This window comes from Zosterops lateralis (assembly GCF_965231275.1).
Source record: "Zosterops lateralis genome assembly, chromosome: 4".
NCBI lineage: Eukaryota > Metazoa > Chordata > Aves > Passeriformes > Zosteropidae > Zosterops > Zosterops lateralis.
The window spans coordinates 51777846-51805190 of record NC_139765.1 but is presented as its reverse complement, the minus strand read 5'-3'; the positions used below and the strand labels follow the sequence as shown (position 1 = coordinate 51805190).

At 36.4% G+C, this 27345-nt stretch overlaps 1 protein-coding gene across 8 annotated transcripts in view; it reads right to left on the bottom strand.

The window, feature by feature from the left end:
* The window catches only part of PTPRZ1 (protein tyrosine phosphatase receptor type Z1), a 130572-nt gene that overhangs the window by 15854 nt on the left and 87373 nt on the right, over positions 1-27345 (bottom strand). For 4 of the 8 annotated variants that reach the window (XM_083859977.1, XM_083859979.1, XM_083859978.1 and 1 more), the window contains exons 11-15: positions 21650-21693; positions 15410-18962; positions 11641-11785; positions 4545-4636; positions 1227-1312 (exon numbers count right to left, since the gene is read on the bottom strand). In XM_083859977.1, coding sequence (XP_083716103.1) covers positions 1227-1312; positions 4545-4636; positions 11641-11785; positions 15410-18962; positions 21650-21693 — 3920 coding nt within the window. The remainder of the gene's footprint in view (positions 1-1226; positions 1313-4544; positions 4637-11640; positions 11786-15409; positions 18963-21649; positions 21694-27345) is intronic. The other 4 variants (XM_083859981.1, XM_083859982.1, XM_083859983.1 and 1 more) reach the window with 2 other exon arrangements.

Below are 27345 nucleotides of genomic sequence, written 5' to 3'. Positions count from 1 at the left end.
ATCACTGCCATAATTTAGGAAAAGTAAAATTGTAGGAAAAGATCAATTTAGAATGATCAATCTGATTTCTGTATTGTTGTACTCACTAATGATGAAAGAACTTTGTATCCATTGTATTTACATACAGTCCCTCAACATCTGTTCTTATTAACAGCTAGTCAAGCTGGAGTCCAGTTCCATCAGTGCATATGAACTGTATTCAGTGTAATATCTGAATTTGTACTGGACATCCACAAGTGTTTACAAATTTCGTCCCACAATCAAATGGATATTCTGAATGTTAAATGAATTGAAGAAGAAATGCTGATGAAGAAGGTTATGTGAAAGACATGGAATTTTTGGTCCACTAGATCACAGTATATTGGCTGGGAAAACAAAAGCAAAACCTAAAGATGCCAAACTGAATTTTTACATTCATTATTGTTTTTGCAACAGAAATATTAAAATTGTATTTTAAATTTATATAGATTTGTTAAAATACTTGTTTCCATCCCAACTGACCGATTTTATTTGAAATCTCTTGTAAAAATTGCTAATGGCACAGCTTTCATTACAGTATCCAGGGTTTTAATGTTTATGTGAATTAGGTTAGAACGTATTTGTTCTAACTTAATTCACATAATTGCAATACATGAGTGTGAAATACAATGAAGATCATTAGTTACATATGGTGATAGTAACATTATATGATTAGAGCATATGTTTCAACTTTTTGAAATACCTATTATGAACCATATACTTTAGGAAAGGAACTATAAAACTTTCACTAGCACATATGAAGACTACATTAGCTCCCCTGTTAATTGGAAGTCTTGCCACGTGTACTCATTATTACTTCCATTATATTTTCTCTGTAAATGGAACAAGCAAATATGGGTAGATTCTGCAAAATTCAATTGTCATTAGTATTGGAAAAGCTTTAGATCTATCACTGTATCTGATAAATCATATACATTGCACTACCTTTGCATAGTTTATTCATACAGTTATTCAGTATTTTATGACAATAATAAGCATTCCCATTTGTACTCCAGTCTTGTAAGCTTCTAGGAATCTCCCTAAGCTTTATGCATAAACTCCATACTGGGCTCAAAGCACTCACATTTACATGCATTCATGAAATTGGTGCTCAAGTCAGAATGTAATGCCTCAAATTTTGTTTGCAGGCATTTAAACTTAACATTATTTGTACATGCTAATAAAAAGATGACATCAGAGAGCCATACCTCAAATTCTTCAGAAAAACCATTACTTGCATGTAAATCTGCAACATGTTTGGGAAAATGCTTTATTGGAATTGCTCCAACATCATCTTAGGGGTGGGAAAAGACAAAAATATATTTATATAGAATAAAAAGTCAGTGACATACAATGAAGTTTATATGTAGGCAATCCACAAAACATCCTGAAATAAAATTCTTGGCATGAACTTTGGATGTACAACTCCCCCAAAATATACAACATTAATTGATGACATTAACATTTCTAAAATAGTTACCCAACACTTTTACATTTATAAATTGTTATTTGGAAAGAAGATAATGAAAATGCCTTGCTAGGTCTTGCTCTGTTGTAAGCTCCCTAAGTCAAGGTGCTGATTCTGCAAGATGCTGAGCTGGTCTGTAATAGAAGAATGTACAAAATTCCCTGTGAAGTCAAGGAGATATAGGAGGATTATCTTTGCTACAAGTTGTTCAAAGGGAGAGAGCAGAGCTCTAAATAATACTGATAAAGTATGAATGAACAGGCAGAGTTGTCTGGGTGCTCCATGCTGATTAGTGTTGCACTGGAACTTGGATCCAGTGTACGGATGAGCTGCATAGTCCCAAGCCCACTAAATTAATGCAGCATTATGCCAGCATTTTCATATTAACTGACAGCTACATATTTGCATTGGCATCCAAAAGAAACATGAATTAATTTTCATCTTCTACTGCATTAGTGACTACCCTCCATAGAGAATTTTCTCCCAGCTCTCCTTGTGATTCAGTGATCACCTATTGATAATAATTTATGGCTTATCATAGCAGTACTGACCACAGATTTTCACATCAGGCTTCACAGTTCAAGTTTTAAATGAAAGATCTATGTTTAAGACTTTTTGGCTACCCACAAAGAAAAAAAATCTACACTCTCAAGGAATAAATGTGATTAATGTAACATCTCCATTTTACTTTAGACAAATACAAAAAAACACTTGTGTAAAATATGCATAAGGAATCACATCAAAAACCTTTTGGAATTTTAATCTTCTCTTTACTGCAAATATGCTGTGTAAACAAAGTCACCTGTTTGCTAATTATCTCTTAAAGGATGATATTATTTCACTTAGTTTTGGTTCTGAAGAATAATTTTGTTGGGTTTTCTTTAAGCCTTTCGTGGTTTAAATATATGTTTATTTCACAATCTGTAATTTCATCACTATTTCATACGCAAGCAAAAGGTCAGAAACATTGAACAAGGACCTAATAACTTTAGCTTTAAGTTACCAGGAATTTGTTGATTTGTACTAAGATCCATCTGGTCTTCCACTTACATATCTGGATCTGAATACAAAAAGTGAATTTATCCAGTCAAGGCTAAGAGAAGCTGAACAAATGTGTAACACAGTCTTCACACCTTGGAGACAGAACCTGGCATTAAGTGTTTATCCTAATGATATACAAACACAAAACCAAAGGGAAGGCAAATGACCCAAAGAGTGAGTTTTCAATAATGGAGAAATAGAACACAAGTTTTGTTTCTTTGCCCATGCAAATCTCTCAGTTCAGTCACTTCTGAACCCACTAATGTATTTTATGTCTGGATGGCAGGTATCCCTTCAAACTACTTAGAGTTTGATAGTGGATCTGAATCCTATACTGTAATCCATTACTATTTGAATGCATCTTCAAATTGTGCTGTGAAGAGCCATGGCATTTTCTGTGAATAACTGCAGATCTCCTATCTCTGCCAATGAAAGGAAGGAAAACTTAATATATAATTCTGTGGAAGGAAAACTTAATATACAATGAGATCTGTGGAGTGTCCTTTTGGTCACAGCCATAAGAATTCAACTTAGCAGTTGCAAAACACTCTTCCTGCCTTTCACTCTTCTCTAGTATTATATTGTAATTAGATGCAATTGTAAGATTATACTGTTGAAAGACTTGTGAAATAGAAAACACAGTAACTGTTCACTTGACATCTGTTGCATGAAAAATAAAAAAAAAACTGTTTCCTCAGTGCTTGCAGGTTTTTCCATAAAATATTTTGTGTATCCTCAGTCACATAGAAAAAAATTTGTCTTTAATATATATCACAATTTCAGTAGGAAAACCTCGAGCTTCAAAACATACATTTTAGGCACTCAGAATAACTGTACGTGCAATTATGACAATGGAAAACATTTTCCCCCTGAGGTGAGCTGGTCAGGAAAAATTGTAAGAAAATTATACAGTTGTAGTGCAATGTAGTTAATGATGATGAGTTAAAGCAGAGATTTCCTATAATGATTGCTGCTTGACATTCATATATAATTATGTTTCCTGAAACTAAGCCATATCTCTGCTTTTAAACTATTTAGTAAAAGGTTATGCATCTCCTAACAGCAGAAATCCATACAAGATGCATTTGAAGATGTCTAAAATTCAGTTACAATGGAAGCACATTGTTTGGGATTTACTTAATTAAATGTCTTTACTAGTCATTCACACAAGGGCTGATTTTCTTCCTTTAGTCATTCCATGAAAATCCATCTCCTTGTATAATAGCAGAGTTTGCAAAAACATTACTTGTGGAACAAGATAACCTTGTATCATAGGTAAGAATGTGGCTCAGGATCTGCTTCAGAATGAATCTATTTTGGGTTTAAATAGATGAATGAAATTGATATATTTCATTCTACACAGACTGAAAAAGCTGGAAGGCTGCACGTGCTCCTCTGATACTGTTTGAGGAAATAAAGGAAACAGTTTCTCCAAATAAATATGCTGGATATAGAATCAGAAGATGCTAAAAATATTCTGAACTTCTGTATTATTTTTGTGAGAGGTTCACATAAACTGACCATAGTAATTATGCTAGTAAAAGATGTAAGTATAAGAACACACTGTAATTGCAAGTGAAATGCAGACAGATGAGGCACATCCTCATCCTGCTGGTAAAAAGAATAGGACATGTTCTATACACAAGTGACAAATCCAATTAAAGGCAGAAATACAACAGAATATGCTGCTGTTGTAATCCTCTGGAGCTATTTAGTGTAGCTCAGATGGCAACATGAGCAGCCACTCTAGTGAGGTTACACTTAAAATGGCTACAAAGCAGAGTATCCTTGAGGCAACTGTAAGCTGAAGATATTTCTCTTCTGTGTAACCTACAGAAGAGACTATTAATAATGCAAGTCTGCCAGTATCAAGTGTACCTGTTTACACAGATTTATACAAGAGGTTACAAATCTCTGGTTTACAGATATTACAGTATATAAAGAATTCATATTGACACATATAAAGCAGCATCTTCCAACAGCTAACACCAATCCACAGAACAGTTGCCAGAAATACCTGAGACTGGGAAGATAGGAGCTGGGGGAGCAGAAATCACTCGAGGTGATGTGTTATCTTCTAAATAAAAATGAGCAGTCTGGAAACATTTCCTAGAGAGGAACAAATATACAAAAATATTGAAAAAAAAAAAAAAAAAAAAGGAAAGAAGAAAGAAACCAACAAAACCCCACCAAAACATTCTTTGAGATGATTTGGAGTTCTGGCATTATTGAGTCGGAAAGAAAAATCATGGTTTTGAAAAACAATTTTCATGGAACGTCAAATACTACTGCTACAATATAAATATTCCCCCAGCACATCATCCAATTATGCATACAACATGAAGATACTACATTACCTCAGCATAATGCATAGTTCATGCATCTTTACCTATACCAGAGGCAGAAGATAGAGCACACATCAGATAGAATGACAGCTGAAAGAGAAACTCTGCATCAGGAGCTACTGCAGATGCTGCACAACTCCAAATACAAAAAAAAAAAAAAAAAAAAAAAAAAAGCCACTGTCTTCCTTACTTATTCAAATTTGCTGAAATTTTCATGTGATGATGCTAGCCTGAAGATGGAGCAATATATGAGATCAGTTCTGGTAATTCACTGGTAGCTGCTACTGCAGACATGGAAATGCAATAAAAGACAGTGTGCCCTGTAACAGCCAAAACAGTGGCTCTAGAACTACTGTGACTGGGGCTAAACAAGTTTTCACAATCTAATCGCAACACCTTAACCAAGGAGGACTGCCCAAAGCTGACAGACACAAACAGGGGAATTTCTATCTGCAGGAGACGCCAGCTTTGTTGCAGAAACATTGAAGGATGAACACAAATGGAACCAACCTTAACAATGACCCACAATGTTATTTGTATCTGTGCTGTAATCCAGATGTGAAGATAATAGGAATAGCATCTGTTAAGAATCCAGGCTATTCAAAGGAATGAATAACCAACTGTTTCTGTAAGTATTGCAAAGCCTCTATAATTAAAAAATCTCCATATGATTAGACATGCTAATAACAGTCTTAACTTTGGGTCACTTAATCTCTCTGAAATATCATTCACTGATCATTAAATTTAAAAAGGAATATATGCATCACAAAAATACTAATCTCATTTTACATTTACAAGAGTCTGCTTCTTCAAAACTGTTGGCTACAGTTATTGTATGATTTTTTACTTTGTGTAATCATTGTTATTTTAAATTCCATACTGTTCTTGTATCACTGCAGTCATAAAATCCCTCATATAATTGTTACAAACCAAAATAAATTTTGAAGATACTTTGAGAAATTGATAGGGAACACGTGGCCGTTGTCATTCTTTCCAGAACCATTAATACAGATAATAAAGACTTTGGTAAGCTTATTTGAATTAAGACTCTGGGAAACACACCCATATTCTCGGAATGTGTTGAGAATTTTATATCAGTGTACAATACAGATCCTCTTAAAACACAAGAAAAAGCAGATAGCTACCTAAAAGGGAAAACTGAGGCATGCAAAATAGTTCTGGTAATACACATGACAATTAAATCTGAAGTCCAGCTAGAATTCTCTAAAAGCTCATTTGTGATCTTCACAGAGAAGCTTTGGCTTTGCATGAGGTATTTGGAGCAATACTATCTGTTATGTGCTTGGTTTTACTTAGAAACAGCAACTTTTGATGCAGACCAAGAACACATTCAGGAGGTGCCTGGGAACATCCTTCTAAATTTTAGAGTCTCTAGCATCAGAGTTAGTGGCTGCTGAGGTGAGAGAGATTGTCTCAATGCTAGCATAAAACTCAAGAGTTAGTATCAGAACTGTGTGTGAAATATCTGTGAGATGCAGGCAAGCCTCCAAATCTTCAAATCATTAAACACTTTGGAAAGTGTGGCCCTGTCTGGTGGGCACGGCGAATGCTGTATTGTATTTATTAAAAACTACACCAACCAAATGTGCCAAGCAGTCTGATGCTAAAGCTCCAAACCCGAAAAGTGTCCTTGCCCCAGACATCTACTGCTTGTGAACAGCCATCATATGTAAGGTTTATGGACTAACATTGTCACCTATTTGCTTGAGAAAAGATTGAGCTATGCAGAATTTAATTAGCATAATGACTTTCACATCTAAAGCTGCACTTAAACTGTCCTCATATTATGCCATACACTCATTATCCCTCACTGAGTCAATGTATTTTTAATCTTTAAAAAGTTAATTGTGGCAGAAAATAAATTACACCCTTAGCACATTTGGGAGACAAATTCATAGCAGTTGACTTAACCTGTGAAAAGACTCATAAATAGGCACTCCATCTGGTTCTGCATCAGCACTGAAAGCCTTCATGACTAAACCTAATGTTAATATTCACATCTCATTAATTATCACTTGTTGTTAATGAAGAAAGTGATGTCTATTTCAAACTTCCAGACAAAGGTTCCATCACTCAATAACCTGATTATTTAATTTACACCTTTCATCACAGCACTTAGATCTCCAACCTAAAACTGTAATTTGTAATTTAGACACTGCACTTGTTCGAACACTTGCTTTATATATGGGGGCAGTGAATTAATTACAGTGTCTAGATCTGTTCAGCAGCAGCAGCACTTCGGTCTGACAGGAGGGATACTAGATCTGAATGAACACTTCAATGGGAACTACTTGGGACTACAAGACTAAGCCTCAGACTGTGGGGGACACAGATTTTCTAGCACTTGGGCCCCTGGACCTTGGCTGAGAACATGTGCTTACTTCTGCCCTGGGGCAGAGACTGCTCAGAGCTTGTCTGGGATTGTCACTGGGGCTGGCGAGGAGCAGGGCACCCTGTGTGCATGGGACTGAGCGTGTGTGCGGAGTGTTCCTGCCCCAGGGACTCGGGAAGGAGCTGAACTCTGCAAGCTCTGGCATCTGTGAGAGGATGTATTTGTGCTTCTGCTGCTTATGCAGAATGGTCTTAGAGGCATGGTTACTTCTTTCTCTGAGAACTTCAGTGTCTTTTGAGCTCACAGGATTATTTGCCAGTAGGTATACGCAAACACTTACTAGTTTTTTTTTAAATGTTCTGATAATTTTTTGGTGAAGCCAAAGGATCTGTAAGTGGATCCTCAATGGATGCCAATTATTCAGTTTTTAAATAGTTGGAATTCATTTTTATGTGTTTGTCTACTGGAATTTTAATTGCCAGATTTTATTAAGACTTCTATTATGACATGGCATACTGTTAAGAAGTTTTTCCTTTATGGATGAATGAGTGTGGCTTCTGTATATTTAAATCTGGTTTAAGTGTTTCTCCATGTGCAAATTTAATGATCCTCAGAGAGAGTTCTCAACTCTGTTCCCATAATCTTATCACAGGACTCAAGGCACTGGTTCAAATCATGGCTAAGAAAATGAACGTTCTCTGACAGGTATGTTTCAAATTATATAGGGTGGTAGAGGAAAAATTAAAATTCAAATAACTACTCAGGGTGTTGTCTGTCATCAGACTGGTAATTTCTGAAGTGTTGCTATCACAAAATGTCTAACAGGCTGCATGACAGGCAGGTGATACTTAGTATGTCTACAGATGCAAATGGACCCGGAAGTTTGTGGTTCATGTCATTGGAGCTGGTCTTTTATTACAATTCACATATGTTTTTTTGAAAAAGAATTTTGAATAGTACAGTTCCCACTGATAACTGTTACCATGTTACTACTCTCCAAGTTCTTCTAATAATAAACATTATAAAATCTGATCTGCACAAACATGAATAATTAAGCAAAATGGTAATAATGAAGCCATCAAGAAACGAAGATAGCAAGTACATTGAGGTATTCCTGCCATATCTCTGCTACAAGAACTGAGAAAGTAGACAGATACTGAAAGAAATGGATAGACTCTAGATTTGGACAGAAAATTCTCTCTAAAGCTATTACAAAAAGACTATCTGGACAGCAAGGCCACTAAACAGGGCAAAGAATCTCCTTGTTTATTCCACTGTAATCTTAATCATGCTGAAGAAATGAAAGGAAAATGACATGACTTGAAAATTGCTTGAATTACAAAAGATACACAAAAACAGTGTAGTTAAAAATTGTGTATTTTCCTACTGGTAATTATTCAATCTTCAGACAATATTGCCATTAGAAGTTTTAATCCCTGTCAGAGAAATAAATATCTATCAAAAAAAGATTGAATTTGTGCCTAATGAGATAGTGAAGAGATTGAGGAATTTCCTCAAGTGCTGATTAACAATTTCATTTAAAAAAAACCCCCAAAACCAAAACCCAAACAACAGATGGTACAGAATTATTTTTCTGATACAAGTCATTAAAGTGAAGAAATAAATAATTTTGCCTTTCTTTAACCTTGAGAGACTGGAACTTGTTGCTCTTGGTAGTTATTTGGTTTTAAACCAAATAACGCACCTTTTGCATAATCAAATAAGGAGCTAATAGTGGAAACAACTCAAAGCACTATGCACTCTAGTGACCAGCTGAGATAGACCAATAGTTTTTCTGGACTACCACTGTAAAAGAAATATAGAATAACTTCTTGCAAACCTAAATGTTTTTATGAACTTTAATAAGTGAAAATAATTGGCCCAAATTAAGGAAAAAAGGTGCATTATAAAAAGAAACATTAACACCTAAGAGCAATTTTTTTCAAAACAAACGAAATCTAACACAGAGCAATTATTTTAAAACAAACAAAATCTATCTATTAGAAAAATATTACACAGTTTCTACTAATATTTTCCAGGCCTAATGAAATCTGCACAGCAATAAATTTAATATTCTGATTTTTTTCCCAGTCTTTAAAAAGAGGTGAGCATTTTGGCAACTTTGAAAGATGGCCTTAAAGTACTACCTATGATGCATAGTCCTTATGATGCATTCCCTTGGAATAAGAAATAGTTACTGGTGTTATCATAATGCCAAGAGAATTTTGAGGATTAACAATAAAAGAGCTCCATATTTTATTTTGTAGTACACAATAAATACAGAAAAGATTAGATTCGAGGCAAGAAGATATTACTGCTAACGGGATTTTTGTTTTATTTTAAAAGACCTGTTTTACAGAATTGTTCATTCCCAGAGAAAGAATACAAAATGAACACAATGTTATTCAACAAAAACAAGCTTGTAACATGTAGGATTACTAGAACTTCATTGTACAATCTAGGTCTTTAAATGCATGGCCTTCTTTGCAAATAGAGATTTCAAATACTGCTCAGCATCAGGGATGAAACCCTTTGGAAGTTGAATATGAGCAATCATGTTGCATAACATAAATGACAGGAGAAGATTCTCAGTATGCAAGTGGTTAACTGGAAATCCTGGGATGGAGAATAGAATTATCCAACTAAGCATAAACTAATTAATGAATTTTGCAATTATTATTATGGCAATTAACTATTAATTTGGAAAGAAGAAGAAATCTTTCAAGGTTCATTGATCAAGTGTCTTTAATCAAGGCAAAGGCTGTCCGACTCAGTAGCACACTTGCCTGGAACAAAGGATGCTTGAACTCAATTCCTCCAGCTTAGTCTGTTCAGGGATGGAATGAGTTCTGTCCCCATGTGGGACACACCCTGATAGGCTGACAGAAAACCAGTGTCAGGAGACTAGAAGAAAAGTTAGTAAACTCAATCCTGACATCACAGCTCAGGGATTATAGCAGTCAGCAGTTTGGAAAGGGCCAAAGTTATTGGTTCTTCACCAATTCTTATTCATTTTAGATTAAGCAGGATTATTTGGAATGAAGGAAGAAGAAACAAGCTCTGGAGGCATCTGAGAGATGTTTGGGCCTATCTTCCCACTTCTTTGTACAGTTCCTGTAAGAGCAAGGTCCTGCTGCCCACTGCTAGTTTATGTGCTAGCACAGCAGAAGCAGGATCAGGTTCTTGGCAATCACTGAAAAATATTTTGCAACTTATTTCCCCCATCCAGCCCACCACAGCATTTCCTCCCTGACAACCTCCACACTTGAGAAAGTCTTAGGACTTTGCAAGGGTATTGACAGATTTAGCAGACATCTCCCTAGGAAGACTGACTTTAACTAGAACCAATGGAAGAGCACCAAAACCTTGAGAGCAACAAAACGGCCATGTGGCTGACAAAGCTCCTGGTACATTTTTAGTTCAGGCCAATTTGCAGTATTTCACACAATGCTTTACACAGTCTGGGGCTAGCACAGGGCAGAGGCCATCCCCAGTAAGCAATATGAATGTAGCCACTCTTTTTATCCTCTCTGAGGGAAGCCATTTCAGCTGTATGGAAGTGATGTGTGCCAGGCTAGCTGGTCTGTTTTATTTCACAGTGTGGATACAGATTTTTGCTCTTACTGATATTTTATAATGACTTCTAATAACCATCACTTCTCTTTATTCTATTTCTTTTTTTAACTGGTTTACCAATTTATCTAGTCACAGAGAAACATGTCTGTGAGGAAAACTGAGCACATGTGCACATGAAACACATCTGTAGTTATCCACTAAAGCTTTGAAAGACTGGGGGGCTAATTTTAGTTTGTCAGAATCACAAAGTAGAATGACTTTTTAATCACAGAACATTCTAAGAGCTACTCAGTAAGTGATCTTCCAACAGTCACACTATTACAGTATCATTAGTATAGACTCTTCTTCCACACAGTGTCAGCTACAGCACATTCCTACAAGTGCCATATGAATTGCTTATTCACATAGTCCTGTTGAGGACCATAGATTCTCATTCTAAATTGATAACTAACTTTTTTTAACAGTTAAAGGATTGGAAAGATAGTAAATAGACCCATGCCATGATATTTATTTTTCTTTTCTGTCTTGCTTTTCCCAGTGCTCTGGAAGTCACTCGGTTTCTAGGCATCAATCACAAGTTACTAAGGCCTATCAATATGTAAATAAACTATTTGCAGTGGTTAAACCCTCTAAAAAAAGAGAAAAAAAAAAAAAAGGAGTTGAGTATCTGGGACAGAAACCACCTTGTTTTGTCATTTTTATGACACTGAACAATATGAAGAATAGGTAAGAGACAAGATCCAGTCTCTCTCCTTTACACCAGTTCAATAATGCAAATCAAATTTTTCAAATCATAGCTCTTTAGAACTGAAAAAAAGATCAACCAAGAAACAACTTACCTCCAGTAAATGAGAATACCCACAAGAATCACTAGACAGATAAAAGTCAGGGCTGATACGACCACAAGTGGTATAACTGTCTTCTTCTCTGATTCCAGACTCTCAGCTAGACCAATACGAGACTCATGGCTAATATTACTTGCCTCTGCAGTCAGAGAAAATTGAAACAGTCCATGTTTAAATTCTGAGAAATGCACAGCACAGGTGAATGTGTCTTATAATGAGCTTACTTAATATCACTTACCTCTATATTTTACTATGTACCGCAGAAAATTAATACATTTGCAAACCAGCTTACAGAAGATAAGCAGATAGAGGGTAAAGCAAAGTGTTCAAGCTTATGTGACTCAGCCTTCCAGCAGTGGAGACTTCTCTTTGTAAGAATAGCAGACTGTTGTTAAAATTCAGAAGAAAGTTTTTTTTTATTTTAATCTGTTTTTATTAGCTGAAAGCCAAATGAGTTAAGAAATCTGAATACATAATACTGGAATGCACATCGGACTTGATATTAAACTGTCTGTCATATAATGCAAATCACTTCTCTGGCTAATAAGGTTAATATGAAAATTATCTTGCAATAGTCTTTATGGCCTTGCTGTATTGCAGTTTAGCTTCCTGTAGTTTTATCCATTTCCCATTCTGTAAACTGTCTTACAGATACACTCTACTCCCTTTGAATCCAATTGCCTCTCCACTATACTGGAGCCAGTATAAATTTCCCACCCCTATCTTTATTGGTGATGAAATTATTATTTTGATATTGCTTTGGTTTCCTATTTCTGTGAGCCATATATATTGGATGACAGAAATATTTGTACATAGGAATCTGTACGAAGATTAAAGCAATATATTTTATAATTTTACTAAAGAAGGAAACACAATGGCGGACAACACCAATACTTTATTTTTAGCTTTGGTCATATCTCAAGAAATAAGTATTTTAAAGTTGTGACTCTGATGTTAAATAACTGACTTATTTCAATCTGTGCAGTTTACTGTGAGCATTATTTGAGTTAAAATGCAGAAATAATCGCTTTTGTACTTTTTAGAATTAAACCTCAAGAATGTTTTCTGCTTTTGGGAACAGTCCTAATTCAATGAATTTCTGTATAAGAGTGGAATTTTGCTGTACAGAAAACATCTGCACTCCATTGATATTTCAAGAGACTAATTCTACATGAATGAAAAACTTTTACACAAATGGAGGAAGGAATGGAGTTGAATCTGGAAAAAAAAAAAAAAAGACAGCAAATTACATGCTCTAAATAGGATGTGAAAAAACAAATGGCTTCACACAGTGTATACAGATTTCCAGGCAGCTCTATTTGTTTCCATTTTCTTGAGTTTAGAGGCTTTCAGGACTTTATGTGCAAAAAGGCCTAGGCTCTAATTTTGCAGATGTCTTCTTGGTTTTACTTCAAAATACTCTTTAAGACCCATATAAATCACTTCTCTTTAACTTCTGCAGCGCAATGGGCAAAGTAATTGAAGGCACAAAGTTGCTTCTGAAAAATCTCCAGGTGTCTGTTCAGTAAGTTAAAGTTGGTACTTCCTATTGATTTCAGAGAAAAACTATATGTATGCATGAGAAAACACAATATGATCCCTTTGAAACAGTCACACTTGCTTATTCAACTCTGGACTAATTCACAGCATAAAATCCAATCCTATCTGTGTGATGATAGCGTTCCTTCAAATTTCATGACCGTATGCTATTAGGACACCTCCCATGGGGAATGAACTGCAGGCTTCTCCTGTAAAAGGGGGTTTCTTGCCTACTTGGTTATCACTCCAATGATGGCAGCTGAAAAGGCAGTCTCAGCTATAGCAGATTTCTTTGATTTCTAATAACTGATATGTTTGGATCCTTCACTTATTTCTTTCTAATTATTTGTCTTAGTTTTACAACAGAAGTTGAAAGGTTTAGGTAGTCATAGAGGACTTAAGGAGAAAATCCTAGCTCAGAACAAGCATAATTATGCATCAACAACTACAAGAACGGGAAAAGTTTGAATGACAATTTTTTCCGTTAATGGTCACAACAAGAAGACATTTCACCAATTGCTGCAAAATTCACTGTAATGTATAAGTAAGTTCTCAGCTGAAAGATTTTTGAGTTTGTTTCATTTCTTTATAGTTTAATTCAGCAACTAAATTTTTGATTTACAGGAGACTGTGTTAGACATGCTGAAATTGAATGTTCAATTTATTAAAAGCCAGTTATTGGCATCATGTGTTAGAAAAAAAGTAATGCACATGAAATGATACTGTAGTGTCTTTAAATAATATTTAGAAGAAAAACTAAGTCTGTTGTACTGCTCCTCCTTCTCCAGTAATGTATAATCATTTTTGAGTTACTATTGGTAAAAATTCAAATGACACTCACTATGCAAATTCTAGTATCTTATGGCAACACTTATTCATACCAATAACATAGGTTTTGAAATATTAATGTTATTTTTGCTTATTTTTGAAGGAATGATATACATTTTACACCAAGTGGTAACTACTTACCAGTGAACTAATTCACTTATTGATCCAGTTTTGTAGCACCTACCTTGTTAGGACTCTTAGTAATGTCAATGTTTTTTATTCTCTTTTAATTTTCATTTACTATTTTGGCATTCTACTAGTCCCAACTATATCGAGTGTCAATTTACCACCTGTTCATATTAGTATTCTGTTGCTCACAAGGAATACAACCTTATGTAATTCAACTGTGTATTTATTTGTAAGATTGGGCTGAACCCATGCTTTGTGAATTCCATTCCATAATGGGTTTAGTTGAATGATACTGCCCTCTACAGATGCTGCAAGTACATAACAGAAGTTCAATTTATTTTTTAAAATATCAATTCAATTTTGTTAGCTCTTTGGGTTTTTTTTCAAAGATCATAGATTATTTTTGACTTGATTCTTTGATTTTCAATTCTCTAACACAAGAAGGAATGAAAATTTTGTGTCTGAATACTTCAGACTTTCCACAGTGCATTTTTAAATACAAAGAAAATGCGTTATGAGTTTTGACTTCTGACTTTATCCTTGGAATCACGTGTTGCAAATACTCTTGCTGAATTAAAGAGGAATAAATAATAAAATAGCATTAAATATAAACAGCTAGAGGAGAGTCTGGCTCCACTTTGGGAGTATGCAAATCTGGCACAAAAATTCTGCATCTTTCTGAAATCTGAAAGTGGCATACACAGAATAAAAATGAACGCTTTTATGAATTCAGATCAATCAGAATCAAACCAGCATCTTCTTCCTTGTTCCACCTCTTAGAAAACAAAAAAATGCTGCTGGAAGTTTAAAAGAGAATTATCAGAGGTATGTTTCCTCTGGCAGAGGCATGGTTTCCTCTGGTGGTATTTCCACAAGGGCAGCACTTGTCTTTGTACAGAGAACTTAACAGAGAACCTAAGTCTCTCTCAAAGCTTTAAAACTAAAAGCAACAATTAGCACTGAAACAATTCTGGTTTCAGATTTTGCATGACTCAACTTCTGCTGACAGCATGCATCTATCCAAAAGCAGAACATCAATCATCTTACTGAAGGATATTTCAGGTGCAGTTTTAAGTAGCCAGAAGTAGCATTCACAAGATAGCCAGCTCAGTATGAACCCCTGTTCCCCAATGCCTCCTTAATCACTACCATTGGCACTGTTACGTTCTCCCTTTATTATCTGTAGATAAACCTTCTCATTCTCTATGGCACAAAAGTATACCCTCACAGCTTCCCATGGTACTCATTAGACTTATCCATAACTAACCTGCCTCAGAGATGTTGAATACTGATGAGTGATCACTAGTAACAGATGAGGCTGATGACTGTGATGATCCAGGAGTTAATTCTGAGTTACCTGCTTCAACTGCCCCTTCAGTGTCTCTCTCATTATGGTCAGGAAAACTGAAATCTGTTGAAGTTTCATTATCATTAAGGCTATCTGAGGTACCTTGGCCAGAACCACTTTCTTCATCACTTGTCAAAATGGCCCAAGACTTAGATTCTGATGTATTTTGCAATTGGGGTCTAGAAGTCTGAATGTGGTTCTCCAAAATTTTCAGGTTGTTGTGCTTCTCGGGTATCACATTCGCTGTCAAAGTTGGTATGGATGTATAATTATGTCTGTCCGTGGCACGGTTTATCTGACTGTCAGATGCAGCAGTAGAAAACTTCTCGTCTTCAGCTTTCTCATAATGTGAACTTATAATTAGGTTACTCTGATCCTTGTTATTATTTACCTCTGAATTTTCATCCTCTACTACCATATCCTGATCTTCTCTATGGGAAGTGCATGAGATGCAGTTACTTACAGGGAAGCCATCATCATATTCATCGTAGTCATCCTCAACTACAGAAGACCATAAATCAGTACTGGACATGACACTGGGAGACAACCCAGAGGATTCTCTAGAAGGAACCAGCAACCTATTCAAAGTTACAGGGATCTCACTTTTGGAAGGAACAGCCGTAACTGAAACAAGTATATTTGGTAAAGGAAGAGTGTGATGAATGGACACATCAGAACCAGAAACAACTGCAGGCATATGAACAAGATCAAAACCAAGTGTGGAACTTGAAGAGACACTGTCAGCCTCACTTCTTTCAAAAACACTTGAAGAGATATGGCTGTCCGTAGGAGTAGCTACGTGTGATGATGTGTCACCTGCAAGGAAGGGAGCTGTTACAGCGTTCGCTGCCTGGGACGGAAAGGCATTTGTATTTTCTAAACTGGTCAGCTGGGATGAAACATCACTACTGTACTTATGAATATCTTCACTGTTAAATAAACTGGATGAAACATATTTCTCACTTGCATAAGGAAAAGATAAACCTTGAAGTGACGCTGTGGGCTCACTAAAAGTGTTTGACATATCAGCAACAGAAGGTGCAGATGTAGAGTGCAGCTTGGTTTCAGTTGTAGCAGAACCTGGTGCCATTTGATGCAATATTTGGTCAAATGTAGAACTATCTTTTTCAACCCTTGAGCTTTCAGCCAATATTGGATCACTAGGCACATCTGCAGCTGTGGTAAGCAGAGTGCCATCGCCAGAAGATTGGAAGGAGGACTGCAGTAATGCTTCGTTATTTAATGTAGCTGAGGTCTCATAAAAGTACAGCTGAGTCGAGGATAACATTTTGCTATAAGCAGGGACAGAGAGAGCTTGATCTGAGCTTGCACTAAGCATAGGTTTAAGCAAAGTGTCATCAAAGGCTGGAGTTGTAACATGCAAAGGCTGAACAGAAAGGTGCTTTTCTGTAAGTTTACTAATATCATGATCAAATATCTTAGTAGTGGGAAAAGCAAGAGAGACTGGAAGGATTCCCTTTGTGCTAGAAACAGGAAGTGGGCTTTCTTGCAGAGACATATTCTGCTCAATTACAATGTTATTAGAAACAGATGTAGAAAGTCCATGCATCACTTTACTTTCAGCACTGGAAGCCATTTCACTTAAAGAGGAGGAAATTTTCAGTTCTCTCTCATCTCCATATACAACATCACCTTTTTGAAGTATCTTATTAACATCACTAAACCCAGATGATTCATATGGAATCTCATCAACAAAATCAGAGGAAGAAACATTAAGTACTGTCAAAGTATCTGTATCAGGCAAAAGGGACTCACTACCAGAGTATGCTTCAGACCAATCCATGTCACTAGATAGAGAGCGTGTAGGCTGCAGCAAAGTATCAGCTTGTGATATTACAGAAGAAGGTTTATGCACCAGTACATTGTTATAGCTGCTAAATAAAGGATCTTGATGAAATATGCCAACAGAATCATACACAAATTCTGCAGTGTCATAGGAAACAGTAAAGCTTTGTAGGGAGCCCACATTACCAGACAAAGCATAAGGAAGTTCAGGCATTGTAGATAGTACATGCATATTTAAATCACTGCTGGATGGTTCAACTTGAGAAAATATATGAGTTCTATTATGACCAAATATCAGTGTCTCTGAAGCAGCATGAGTGGTCTGATGTGACACCACATCAGCAAATTGAGCAAGGCTTGGCTGTATTAATGGATCACCCTCTGCCAACGTCAAAGAAGCATGCAGGGACACCTTATCACTTGCAACAGCTGGAGTAGCACTTTGTGGAAACATTTGAGAAACTGTATACAAACGGTGAAACATTTTACTACTGGAGTAAGCAGAGGAAAACGTAAGCAAAGGTACATCATCATAGGAAGACAGGGTGGGTTCAAATGACACATCAACACTGGGAAATACAGGTGTAGCATGCAAGGTCACATCACTATCTGATGTAGCAGGGGTAGTGTCGAGCATCTGAGAGTCAAACAATAAAGGGGTGACTAGAGGAAACACTTCACTACTGTAGGAAGGTTGAAGAGGTATCTCACCATTATAGACTGGCTGAGTTGTCTGAGAGAGTACCTCACTGGCAGCAGAAGCAGAACCATATTCTCCAGAGCTTGAAGAGATAGAGTGAGGTGATATTTCAGCAGAGGAGAAAGCAAAGGTAGAATAATGTGGCAATTCTAAATCCGTGTCTGAAGTGCCTTGTGAAACCACAGGGCTGCTTGAATAGGGCACTGTAGTTGGCTTTAATCCCTTGACATAAGCATCAGTGTAACTGGTCTGAGGCAACTGCCCGCTGGGCGATGTATCAACAGATGGAGTTGTTGGCTCTGTAGCATTATGAAACCATAAATTTCCATCAGTGGAAGAAGTATGCTTTGGAAGTTCATCAGCGCTTGAGGGTGCTACAACTTCTGAAACATATTTAATGGAGCCTTCGGAAAGAACATCATGCACACTTATATCTGGACTTCCTGAGGGAAGGGCATCTTCTTGGGAGGTTTCCTCTGTAACCAGCTGTGATGAAGAAGTGGTAGGAACTGAACTCCAAAAGTCATCAGATTCCTGATGAGGTTTAAAAGGAGACAATAAGAAATCTTCGTCACTGTGGCCAGTGGTGGTTATTCTTGTTGGCTCGGTGCCTGAAGAAAGATATATAAACTCTTCTTCTGTGCCTTTGGTGGAGTCAATGAGTTGAGGAGGAATTCCAGTAATTGTTTGGGATTCCAAAAAAGGATCTTCCTCTTCAGAAATTTCACCAATAGGTGGAGAAGTAGCATAATAAACTGCTTTGAAAACATTATCCTTACCATGCAATTCTTCTCTTGTTAAGTATCTATTTGTTTTAGCTTCACTGGGTTTTTTCCCCATTTTTTCTTGACTGTAGCTGGATGTAATCACCTGAAAATCTCTCCTCAACTGGTTCATTGTACTGTCAGTGCTAGCAACCACTGCAGTTTCTTTATCCACCTCTGTTTCCTTTTCATCAACTTCATCCTTTGAAAAAAATATCATAGCCAAAGACAATTAAAAATGTTTATAGACTCTGAACATGAATGAAAACTAGAACTGCAATAATATATTTTCTTGGTTCAATAAATCAAGACGGGTAAAGCAAAACAACACTTGAGAAGACTGTTGGTCTTAAACTAAAGCATTAACTGCAAGAACAAGTATCTTCTTTTATCTTGAAAAATATTACTTATTTGCAAACAGAAAAATGTTGTGTCCCAACAACTTCTTCAATATTGCATTTCTTAAATTGTGTTTGGGAGGCAAAAATCACTCACAGTATTTATCTACTTTATTAAAAAAGCTCCAACTCTTTCCTAATAAAATGCAATTGTATATGCAATATATAGCATATATTGCACACACAGCAATGAAAAAATGCTTTTTCTATCAAAATGCCTTAGAGGTTTGCACTAATATCCTGATGGTAATTAAACCATAATAATAAAACCAGAATTTGTAAAATATATTTATGACCCCAATTCTGCTGAATTGTCAGAGTTTTCCAGAAAATGAGATTTCACGATCTCCAGCATGACTGTCAGAGTTTCACAAGTGTTGTGAGTCATATCTCCATGTCTTGTTATGACCCTTTGTTTTCTGAATATGTACAATAATGAATAACAATACTTTAAGCAAAATCTGAGTTAGAGTTTTGACTTTTAAAGACATATCCAAAAGAAAAAAATATTATGTGCCTGAATGCAATCAGGACTTAGGTAGTGCTTGAGGATCTAAGGTCAAATCTTTTTTCTCCTCTCCAGCTTTCCCTGCACCAAATCAAAAACCATAAGATTGAAACACCTAACTCGCTCAACAAGCATTTTTATTTTGATGTAGACACAGCAGCCCCTGCAGTTCTGCACTGTGCCCCCATCTAGAGTTGCATCAGAATTAAACCTGTCCCAGACCAACTCTGCAATCTACACTGAGGTCTACACTGAGGTACACATTCAGTTTCTGAAGGGACTTAATTTGACAGAGCAGCGCAGAGCCTCTAGGCAAAATGGTCTGGAGGGGTTTTTTTGTTGTTGGTTCTTTTGTTGTTGAATGGTTTTGTTTAGCTTGTTTTGTTTTTCCAAACATCTGGCTTGGAGATGTGCTGGAAATGCCACTGGTTTTTATTCAAAAGCATAATGCTGAGAGAAAACACCCAGTAGACAGGAGATAGGCACAGTTATCAGTCTAATAACTCCTCAGTTTCCACTATAGTTTAGGTTGAGTAGATCTCTCATTCCTGCACTGAACAGGGCACAGCAGGGAAAATAATGCAAAAAATCAACAGTCTTTGAAAGAATGTGCCCAAGATAAAGAGCTGCTGAGTACATTCTTGACTGAGGCACTCAGCACACAGGAGTTGTGAACTTTCACCCAGACTCACCAGAGCAAGAGCTTCACCCACTAGGCTAGAGCTGGGCTTCACACTGCAGTCCCTCTTTGAACCAAGAACCAGGAAACCCCCATGCACTCACACAACATAAGGTCCCTCAGATGTGACTCTCAGGTTTGGATTTCGTTCTAAGGAGTAAATACCTAAAATGTAGGGACAGTAGCACCAAGACTGATAGTCTTCAAACCTGGGCTGGACTGGGCAGGCCTTTGTTTCTAAAGATCTACTTTCTGCAAGGCAATGCATGCACTTTTAAACTATCTTGGTTCAAGTAAAAATCAGTTGATTTTCACTGGCACCTAACAGATGCAATATAATAATCTAGATACATAGCTTACAACAACAGAGAAATGACTCTATTACTGGTTACTCAGGGTCCACAAATGCAAAGAAGGGTAAATAGATAGGTAAGCACAGGCTGTCTATTTAACTAAAAAGTCTCGTCATGCAGTGAGAATATTGTGGTCATAGAGTGAAACTATAAATTAAAAATTCTGAGGCATTACTTAATACATGTCTTACTGAAGTAACTGCCTATGCTGAAAATTGGTATTGGAGACTGTTAAAAACTTAATCATGGTATTTTTACATCTCTCCTTTCTGTGACACAAGAAACCTGGTTACTGAATATGAGGCCTCTAAAGGTTACCATAAGATCATAAAAAATTTTGTAAAACAGAGCTATACTTTAAAGTTTAACTTGAGTTCAAGATGCAAATGACCATCCAAGAATTTCTGAGAAATGGTTAAACCAATAGTACACTGGCAATAGCACAATAGCAGACACTTGAATTTCACTCTTCAGCACAACTTATTGTCCTCCCTTATTTTAATTTACTACGTAAGACCATCACAAACAAGGACAAATCAAACTTCTCTTCAACTAAAAAGCCTAACACTGGATGGCAGCTTTGATTCTACTAAATAAACAATTCTGTCAGCTTCAACAGAGGGGTGATTGTAAACTGATGCCTACTTTTAAAAATATTTAGGAATATTCTGTGATATCCTTTACTTCAACATGTATCTCCAGTCCCAGAGAAATACTGAGGTATGTCCAGAGTTATCTAGGGAGAAATATAGCTCAAAGGCTATATATGCACAAACATGCATATACATATACTTGTATGTTTGTTATGTATACATATATTATGTATACATAAATGCAGGTAATACACTCAATTGGTGACACAGTTTTGTATATTTTCACAGAACATAATTTGGACCTAGTTGAAATGTATTTATTTTAAATATTTTCTTAAAAAACAAATGAATGCTATACCTCATATTCTTCAGCTTCACTCAGTTCAGGAATGAGGTCAGCCTCTATAAAACAAAAATACACACTGTATCATCCACAATTTTAAATAGACAGAATTTTGAATTCTGCAAGGACTCAACTGATTAATGGTTATTGAGACCATGCCTAAGATTTTTTGTAGGATTGTGTTTGGAGAAGTGGCCAACCCCCTGGAGCAAGGACGACTAAGGGTAGCAGGGCTCACTCACTTAGACAGGACACATTCATTCAGCCACAACAGTTTTTTCTGGCTCTATTTTGATAGTTTTGGATTTGAACTTTTGCAGTAATCACATGTTGGCTGGGGAAAGCCAAGTTTACAAGACCGTTTTCAATGAGAAATATAGTTGAAGGCAGAAATACAAAAGAGAGAAAAACATTAAGTCTAGGGATCAACTATTTCTCTAGATTGTCTGAAAGCTCTGAAGGTATTCTTGTAAAATAATCTGTTCTATAATTTTCAAATAGAAAATTCCTCATTTGTGCACCCCGGCTTGGACTTAGGTACCAGAACAACAGCAATGCTATCTCAGTCAGTATGCAGCAGGCTGCACACTTCCAGCAAGGCAGACCAAAGAGACCCACCCTTCCCAGTGTTTACAGCCTCTTTCAAACTCTCACCCTACTTGATTTAATGTAAAGACATGAAGCCAGTTCTATCACATCCCAGAAAAAGTCCCTGATAAACAGGTACTGCACGCTCTGTGAAGAACTGCTCTAGAGGCTTTTTTATTTTCAAAAATAAAAACCAGTTGAAACAGGTTGAAGAAATTAATTTCCTACAACCCAGTTAAAAATCCATCTCTCCAAATTCAGAAGTAGTTTCTCCTTTCTCTCTTTTTAGCCAAATCCAACGTTATACCTCAGATGGTGGTCAGCAAGAAGAGGCTTCAAAACAGGTTGAAAGAAACATCCACCTCCCTGGTGGTCTTCAGTGAGGAAATCTAAACACAGGTCTTCAGTGAGGAAATCTAACACCCCTTCCAGAGCACTACCTTATTGCTCCTTTGGTCCACAAAAAGGCCCATATCCATTCTGAGTCTTTCCTAGGCTTTCTCCTAAGCCATGTTCTAGCACTCTATCTGCATGCAAGTGCTAACACATATTCTGAGGGCTGATTTGAACTAGGTGAAAATGCCAATCTCTTAGCCTGGAGAACAATTCTAACAATACCATCACACACAGCTCCATGTCTGTATTTCCTCCACAATTCTCAAATGTAGTTTGTTCAATACACAAGGATAAAGATACCATCTCTATATTTCTTGGTTTTGCAAAGTCAGATGATTTAATTTGTATTCTCTTTGGTCTATCTGTATCTACCTTTCAAATCAATTTGAGATGTGCTATATGCAACATACACTAGATTAAGTTAATCAAACTAATAAGCTCATACAGTATTATTTGTAGGTTATAGCATGCAAATAAATTTTGACTAAGCAATGCTGCACAAAATCTTCACAAATTGTCCTTTAGTAACAAACATCTATAAATTACCAAGTATAGAACTGACCTTTCTTTAGCTAGATAGATAAAAAATTATCTTACCTCTGACTCCTGAGGCCTAGGAGGCTCTGGGGCAGGGTGGGGAGGGGAGTGGAGGGAAGGGGTGGAGGAGATAATGATATTCCCTGGCTTCTCAATGATACAAATCAAATATTGACATTAGTCTGAATGCCTTTCCATAATAGACCCACACCATGTGCTAGGTATTCAACAGACTTCTCTGAAACATGTTTTCAGTGCAGAGGAATTCTATTCATTCTTTTTTGTGATCACTATTCTTGAGCTGAGCTTTAATCAGACTCAGCCAGAAAAACAAACTCTACTGATTGTGCTAGAGTATACAGTAGTACAACATGATCTCAAATTCCAGCAGCAGGAAACCACAGTTTCTTGCTGTTTTCTCAAGGGAGAGGCATTAACATACATATATACATTATATATTTATATAACCTGCTTATTAACAAAACCAGTAAATCTTCAGGAACTTTATAAAGAATATTTAAATTTAGATGGTCACAAAAAATTTATTTGTCAAAAGTATTAGAGACACACGCTTACAGAAGTTCTGTTAATCCTGCTGCTGATTTTGATTTGACAGGCCATTACAAAAATATAGTAACATCCCCCATCTAAGGTGAAGAGCCACACCCTCCAAAAAACAGCCCTTTGATATAGGTTGATGAACAAGCTTGTTTATTTTTTCTGGAACCACATATTGATTATTCTATAGTGTACATTTTAAAATAAAATAGTTAGTGTTCTCTAGAGGTATTTTCATAGTCTATTTTAATTACAGATGAAGAAATGATAGAACAAATACAGAAAAAGTAACTATTTCCCTACATTTTTTTCAACGGAAATATTTTAAAAATCCCTTTAAACAATATGATTTATAATCACAGAATAGTGCACATAACATAAACTCTTTCATTTCTGTACTGACTTATGTAATAAATGACATGGCAAGAACAAAAGTAAAGCCAGTTTCTTTTGATTAAATTAGTTTTCAGATTTCTACTTTTATCAGCACAAAATTAGAAAAAAGCATTCCCTAAATCAGACATTTAATATATGCTTAGTGCTATTTTAGGACAAGAATCACAAACACGAGTTACAAAGAGGTTGCATAGTTAGACCCTCAGAAAGCATTGCTGACAGCATGAGCTGCCAGGCAGGAGACAGGACTGGAGAGCTATATCCCAGCATGTTGGAATTTTTTCTGACAAACACCAACTAAAGTCTACACAAAGGAACAGGATTGGGAAGTTATATTCTTATTTTTCCTTTCCTGTGTCACCAAAAGCATGTAAGTACCACCAGTATCAGCTACACAACAAACTACAGCACAATCTTCAGTTCTACACAGATGTTATTTAGAGAGTCAAAGCACACATTTACAGTTATTCAAAATCCAATTCTAATAACAAATGAAAATTTTGTAAATAAAGGTCGGAATTTTATCAAAGCTGATTAAAATACTCTGTACACAATTACCTAAATTTTCAATGGAAATTCTGTAGCTACACGAAGCAGTGCATTTCTTGGCTTTTACTAAGTGGAGACTAACGGGAAAAAATTTAACCTGCACACACACTGTATTACAAGGTGAAGGGCTGCAATTCTGAAGAGTTTAGGAAAAACTCAAAGAGCAGAGGTCTCCACTATGGTGGCTTGCCCAATGTCATTGCATTACAGCTCCTGAGGCTTCCAAAAACTAAAGCAGAGACTGTGGCCCCAAAGAGGTCCTTCATCTTACAAAACATTGCTAAGAACAGGAGCCTTGGATCCGTGGACCACCAGAGCCTGCAGAGCCCCCACTAAACATATGGGAGGCACCAGACTGGGTGAGGAGAAGGCATGAGAAACACTCTCTTGCAAATATCTCAGAAAGGAAAGTCTAAAACAACAGTCTTCAGCTTTTTGAATGCTGAAATATTTGAATGCTGAAATACTATCTCCAAGGATAGAATTCCTCCTGGAAAACGGCCCATCTAATGGCTCTGCATGACTCATGCCTTGCTTTAGCTCTTAACAGGAAGACTAATTGATCAGGAGGTGACCATAGTGAATTTCATCTTAATTAAACTGGATTACTCAGAGTAATTCTTGAAAATGAAAGATTTAAATTATGCTTTATGTGTGTCAACTTTATTTCATGTCTTCACGGTGAAGATAACTTTTCTTTCATAAATTCCCAAGCAGGAGCTCCAAGAAATCCCCTTTTGCCTCAAGATCTATAAAGCAGATCACAAAACCAATTTGATGTTATAGTTGTAATCAGTAAGCTGCTCTGAAGAAATCTTTCTTATTAGATATCTACATTCTCATATATCTGTTGTCTAATATTAAGTATATTATAATTAAATATGAAAATATTTGAAGCATTTGCAACAGTTAATTCAGGTGTAAATAATTAGTAAAAGTTATTATGCAAGTAAACATTAATATCAGAAATTAATGGATTTTTTCCTATTTTCAAATTGTATCCAGAGTTGACACAGCATGTGAACAACCAACTTATTTATAGAGCAGTGTACACTCTTAGAAATCCCTAATTACATGAGAGGAATTTTCCCCTGAATTTTATTTATTCAGTGCTTTCAGAGGTACCACTGTGGAAGTGCCAAAATAAAAGAACCAAAACAGATTTAATAACTTGTGTTCATTTCAGATAGGAAGCATGTCAATGAACTTTTGGTTTGTTGTTTGTTTTTTTTAACAAGCAATTTTTTATTTCTGTATTTAATTTTTATTTAAAAGCTTCACTCCCTTTTTATTTATATTGATAAAAATTTAAATATCAAAGTAGAAATTAATGATTTGTCTGTGTAAAAAGCCTTGAGAGTATCAAACCTTCAGTCTGATACATTAACATTTATTATAGCAAATATAACACAGTCTGAAATATAACTTTTATTGTACCAAATTCTCTTGTCTGAGCATACAAACCCAAGAGAAATTTCTGCTGATACTGGAAGGTAAAGTTAATTTTCTGGTATGTATTTCCCTCACTCTTCCTTCTACCAGAATGAATGTGATGCCCCTTTTTTGCATGACTTCAGCAGAAGTACAGCAGGGATGCCACGCTGGGTGACTGGACCTGCACAGCCACAGGCTGCCCACTGCCTCATCATCCTCCTGCTGAGCCTGTTCTCCAGCAGCCTCTGCCCAATGCCTCATCATCCTCCTGCTGAGCCTGTTCCCCAGCAGCCTCTGCTCGTGCCACAGGTGCACTGGCAGTGCTTGCCCAGCCCCAGTGCTCCTGTCTCTTTCCTGCCTCTGCACCCACATCTTCTGCCAAAGGGAGTCATGGAACACAGCAGGGTGGTATACAACTCATCCTTACTGCAGGGATACAGCAGTAGCAGGAGGAGGGTGGTTTATCCTCTGCATATCACCTATACTGGACTTTGCTTTGCAATATATATTTTCAGAGGGTTTTACAGCTGTGATGGCAGCACTATACTGACTTGATTTGTTGAACTGTTGTTAAATGATGATAACACTATGAGGCTTATTTGCCATTCCATGTAGGAACAGATGTGGGGTATAAAGATGAAAGCTCATCTGAGAAAACTCTTCAAACAGAAACCCAGAAAATTCTGGAAAGTAAGTGGAAGAAAATACTATCTAAAGAGATATATAAAAGGTAGACAGAAGACTGAAATGTCAGGCAGAATGTCAGAACTTTGTTGTGGACTTTTCAGAAAACTAAAGAGAAATAGGAAAATTCTGGTAGATATTAACCTAAGACCCTAAAACACACTATTCTTAATACATTGTGTTTGAAAGATAGGTTAGATCTTTATTAAAAATGTGTATGTACTATACCTGGTGCTGTGTCCTTGCCTACAGACAATCCCACATTATTACAAACCTATTTACCCTTATAAGTCCAGAATTCATGTGGTAGAGATTGTTGAGAATCACATTCTCTCTGACTGTAAAGGAATGTGGCTCCCTTGAAATGAAAAACTGGCCTGTTTTCCCAAGTTCACCACAACATCATTAATGACCTTGCTGTAGCTAAACAGACATACATAAGCATAAAACAGAATTTGCAAAACACATAAACAAACAACAAAATGCAGGCCCTTAGGTAAAAAGAAAATAGCTCTTAACATGATCAAAATGCATTTGATTTTTTTCTATGATTAATTACAGTGTTCTTA